This window comes from Osmerus mordax, chromosome 13 (genome assembly GCF_038355195.1).
Source record: "Osmerus mordax isolate fOsmMor3 chromosome 13, fOsmMor3.pri, whole genome shotgun sequence".
Lineage (NCBI taxonomy): Eukaryota > Metazoa > Chordata > Actinopteri > Osmeriformes > Osmeridae > Osmerus > Osmerus mordax.
Window position 1 is genome coordinate 118426 of NC_090062.1, and position 3906 is coordinate 122331.

Genomic DNA, 3906 nt, shown 5'->3' on the forward strand with positions numbered 1-3906 from the left:
ATCCCAACATAGTTCTCCATACGTTCCAAGAGAATCTCATGATCCACCGTGTCAAAAGCTGCACTTAGGTCTAAAAGAACCAGGACAGAGATAGAACCCGCGTCAGAGGCTAACAGTAGATCATTGACTACCCTGGCTAATGCAGTTTCAGTGCTGTGGTGGAGACGAAATCCAGACTGGAGAGGTTCATAAAGCTGATTTGAGGAGAGGTGCTCAGTGAGCTGTTGTGCCACAGCCTTCTCTAAAATTTTGGAGAGAAATGGCAAATTTGAAATTGGCCTGTAGTTGCTAAGACAACCTGGATCCAGGTTTGTTTTTTTTAGAAGGGGCTTAATAATAGCTTGTTTGAAATCGATGGGGACTTGGCCAATTACAATAGATTCATTAATAATACTAAGCATGGGTGGTCCAATAATAGGGAGAAGTTCCCTACAGAGTTTAGCAGGGAGGGGATCGAGAAGGCAGCTAGTGGGTTTCGAGGAGTCTATCAGCTTGATGAACGCTTCCATAGAAATAGGGTTAAAGTGAGTGAGAGCCTCAACATGCAGCATGCTTGGTATAGGGGAAAGTTCAGTGTTGATGGCCACTCCTCCAGGACTAGTCTGTAGTTTGTCCCTTATTGCATAGATTTTTTGGTCAAAGAAATCTAAGAAATCATTGGGAGAGAAATCTGAACTAGCACAGAGTGTACTTTTCTTAGTGAGACTTGCAACAGTATCAAATAGGAACTTAGTGTTGTGTTTGTTCTTACTAATCAACCTAGAGAAATAATCCGATCTGGACCTGATGAGGACATGCTTGTACTCCATTAGGCTGTCCTTCCAGGCCAGGTGGAAAACCTCCAATTTAGTGGTACGCCACTTATGTTCTAGTTTTCTAGTGGACCTCTTAAGAGTGCGGGTTTCCTCTGAATACCATGGAGCCAGTTTCTTGTCCTTTCTTTTCCTTGGTTTGAGAGGGGCAACAGAGTCTAGGGATAGCTGAAGAACCAAATTCAGATCCCTCGTTTTAGTATTTAATTATTTATTTGGGACGTCAAGGACTTCTAGTGCAGCGGGCAGAATATTAGCCAGTTCCAGAGCTGTGTTTGGGGTTATGCAGCGGCTAGTAAAAATATTCTTAGTGCCTCCAAGGCTCTGGCAGAGGTCCATTTTGAAGGTGACCAGGCAATGGTCTGATAATATAGGATTGTGGGGGTGGACAATGACGTCACTAATCTTAATTCCCCGCGTGAGAACTAAATCCAATGTATGCGAGTGAAGATGGGTAGGTTTGGAAACCACCTGAGTGAGACCTGTGGAATACATTAGAGCAGTAAAGGCCTTACTTAAAGGATCTTTTGGGTCATCCACATGAATGTTAAAATCACCCATAATCAAGACGTTATCAGTATATGTCACAAGATCAGCACTAAAATCTGCAAATTCCTCCAGGAAGAGGGAATACGGGCCGGGGGGCCGGTATAGAGTAACTATACAAAATGAGGGAGGGGGGCCAGGAGTAGTAGCATTATTCCTTTTTAAAATGGTTGGTGGTTTCATGCAAATTATTTAAAATGATTTAAAGGTATTTACAGATTTTAGGTTGAGGTTGAAGCTAGCTTTATATATCATAGCAACACCACCACCTTTCTTTGATACACGAGGGATGTGTGAGTACGCAAAATCCGGAGGCGATGCTTCATTCAGGGGGGAATATTCATCAGGTTTTAACCAGGTTTCGGTGAGTCCAATCAAGTCCAGGCTGTATTCAGACATTAGATCATTAATCAAAACGGCCTTTGTGGATAGAGATCTGATGTTTAGGAGCCCAACATTCCAGTATGGGTTTTTGGCAGATTTAGACGTAGATAATTCTTCTGAGAAGGTGGCACTGTCATCAGAAAACTTAGTAGGAAGCGCAACGGGGGAGCAAGGCTGAATACATATTAAATTGGTATAATTCCTAATACTTGAAGGCCGAAATTTAGAGAAAGGGCGGGGGACCGACACCGTCTCAATGGGAGAAACGATATCAGCAACCCCACTGATTACACTACAAGCTAGGCTATCGGGCCCCCAACAGCTCACAGCATACCTATCAGACTCTCTAAGAGACTGTAGCCCGGCTTGTTCTAGTGAGTGTCAGGCCTGCTCTAAAATAGCTTCAATATTCCTAGACAATAGGAAAGCACCTCTCCAGCTCGGATGGAGCCCGTCACTTTTCAACAAGCCAGGTTTGGCCCAGAAACTAGACCAATTATCTACAAATCCTAAACCCTGTTCTGAACAGAAGCGAGCCAACCAGCGGTTAAGAGAGACAAGTCTGCTGTAGATCTCGTCAGTCCCCCTAACAGGTAGTGGGCCAGAGACTATTACTTGATGCCGACACATCTTTTGAGCAAGGTCACATGCCCGAGCTATATTAACCTTCGTGACCTCTGACTGCCTTAGCCTAACATCATTGGTGCCGACATGAATGACAATATTCTCATACCTATCATCAGTGCGTGCGCCATGTGCCTTAGCTTGGGCCTTTGCCTTAGCCCTAGTGCTAGCCAGCACCCTGAGATTAGCTTCTATGTCGGTAGCTCTGGCCCCAGGTACACAGTAAACTGTCGCTGGTTGCTCCAATCTAATGTTACGAGTGATGGAGTCACCGATCACTAACGTCTGAGGAGTCCCACTCCCACCATGCTGCAAAGGTGAAACCGGTGGGGCTGATCTTGAGTCCTCCCTAGCGCTAGGACTCCCTGCCAGTGATGTTGCGCCAGTCGCATCTAAAGTTACTAGCATACGTTCTTCCTCAAGCGACTGAACGCGACTCTCTAACAGAGTCAACTTTTCGAGCAAAATGACACATGTAGGACAATGTGAGTGGGTGTGAGACATTATAGTTAACTTACGTTAATAGTTTATGCCAGCCAAGGAAATCCGTCAAGAGCGTTGAGTTGGCTAGTTCAACAGGAACAGTAGTGTCGGGCTCCAAGGAAGAAATCCGCGAAGAAAGCCGCGCCGAGTAAACCTATAAGTAAGATAGTAAATGTATAGGTTAAATCGGGAAGGACAAAATAAATGAATAAATTAAGTAATATATATATATATTCGATTAACAGGGAGCAAGAACAAAAGCTTGTATAACATCCACCTATGTTATACAAACGGCAGCATATTGCGACAACTTTACCGCATACAAAAACAAAGTGAAGCATTTTATTTTAACCGTTGGGCTGTCTCAGACCCCCCACATTGCAAAGGTTAAAAGAAAATTATTTGTATTTGTTTTTGTATTGGGTAAAAATGGGTAAACACAACGATGGTTCGTTATGAACCTTTGGGTCATGTGACCCGAAGGCACAACACAAGGGTTAAGGCCTAATTGAGCCTAACACTGCCATTGTTTTAGCACGACTTAGCACCTGTTTTCTGAAGTCGCCCAACAACTCACCTATCAACACTCAACCAAGGTAGGTAAAGAATGGGGAATTGTAATATTCAATCAAAAAAAATTACATTGGGACTAGGCTCTGGCTGGGTTAGGTTTAGGGAAGGTCTCACCCATTGCTGGGTTGGAGTTGCACTGGCACTAGTCCGCTATGTTCATGTTAAATGATTACCCCAAGATAAATAAGTGAATATTCTGGCACTTGCCAAAAGACTCAGATGTGTCAGGGTATAAAATGAGGCGGCAAACATTTTGAATGCGTGAGACCTTGGTTGAGAGATTTGTGAGAGATCGAGAAAGTTAGTTACTTGTGTGCCATTAGCGAAATCCTGTTTTGTTCATTTGTCTGTGTGGTGTGTATAAAATATATGTTATTAATATTAGCTTTAGTGTACTTTATCGTGCTGCCTTAGTTTAGTTCATTGTGTGTTTCCATAGTTAGTTTATATTCAGTATTAGTTATACTTAGTCATTTAGCAGACG

The 3906-nt window shown here is 43.3% G+C and overlaps 1 protein-coding gene across 1 annotated transcript; it reads right to left on the reverse strand.

The window, feature by feature from the left end:
- Positions 1-2123: 2123 nt before the first annotated feature.
- Positions 2124-2912, reverse strand: LOC136955660 (uncharacterized). The gene has a single exon (XM_067249396.1). The coding sequence runs from the start codon at positions 2868-2870 to the stop codon at positions 2124-2126; it is 747 nt and encodes a 248-aa protein (XP_067105497.1). The 5' UTR covers positions 2871-2912.
- Between the last annotated feature and the right edge of the window lie 994 nt (positions 2913-3906).

Excerpts from the sequence above, each read along its gene's own strand:
- LOC136955660 (XM_067249396.1), bottom strand. The coding sequence starts at position 2,870 with ATGTCTCACACCCACTCACATTGTCCTACATGTGTCATTTTGCTCGAA.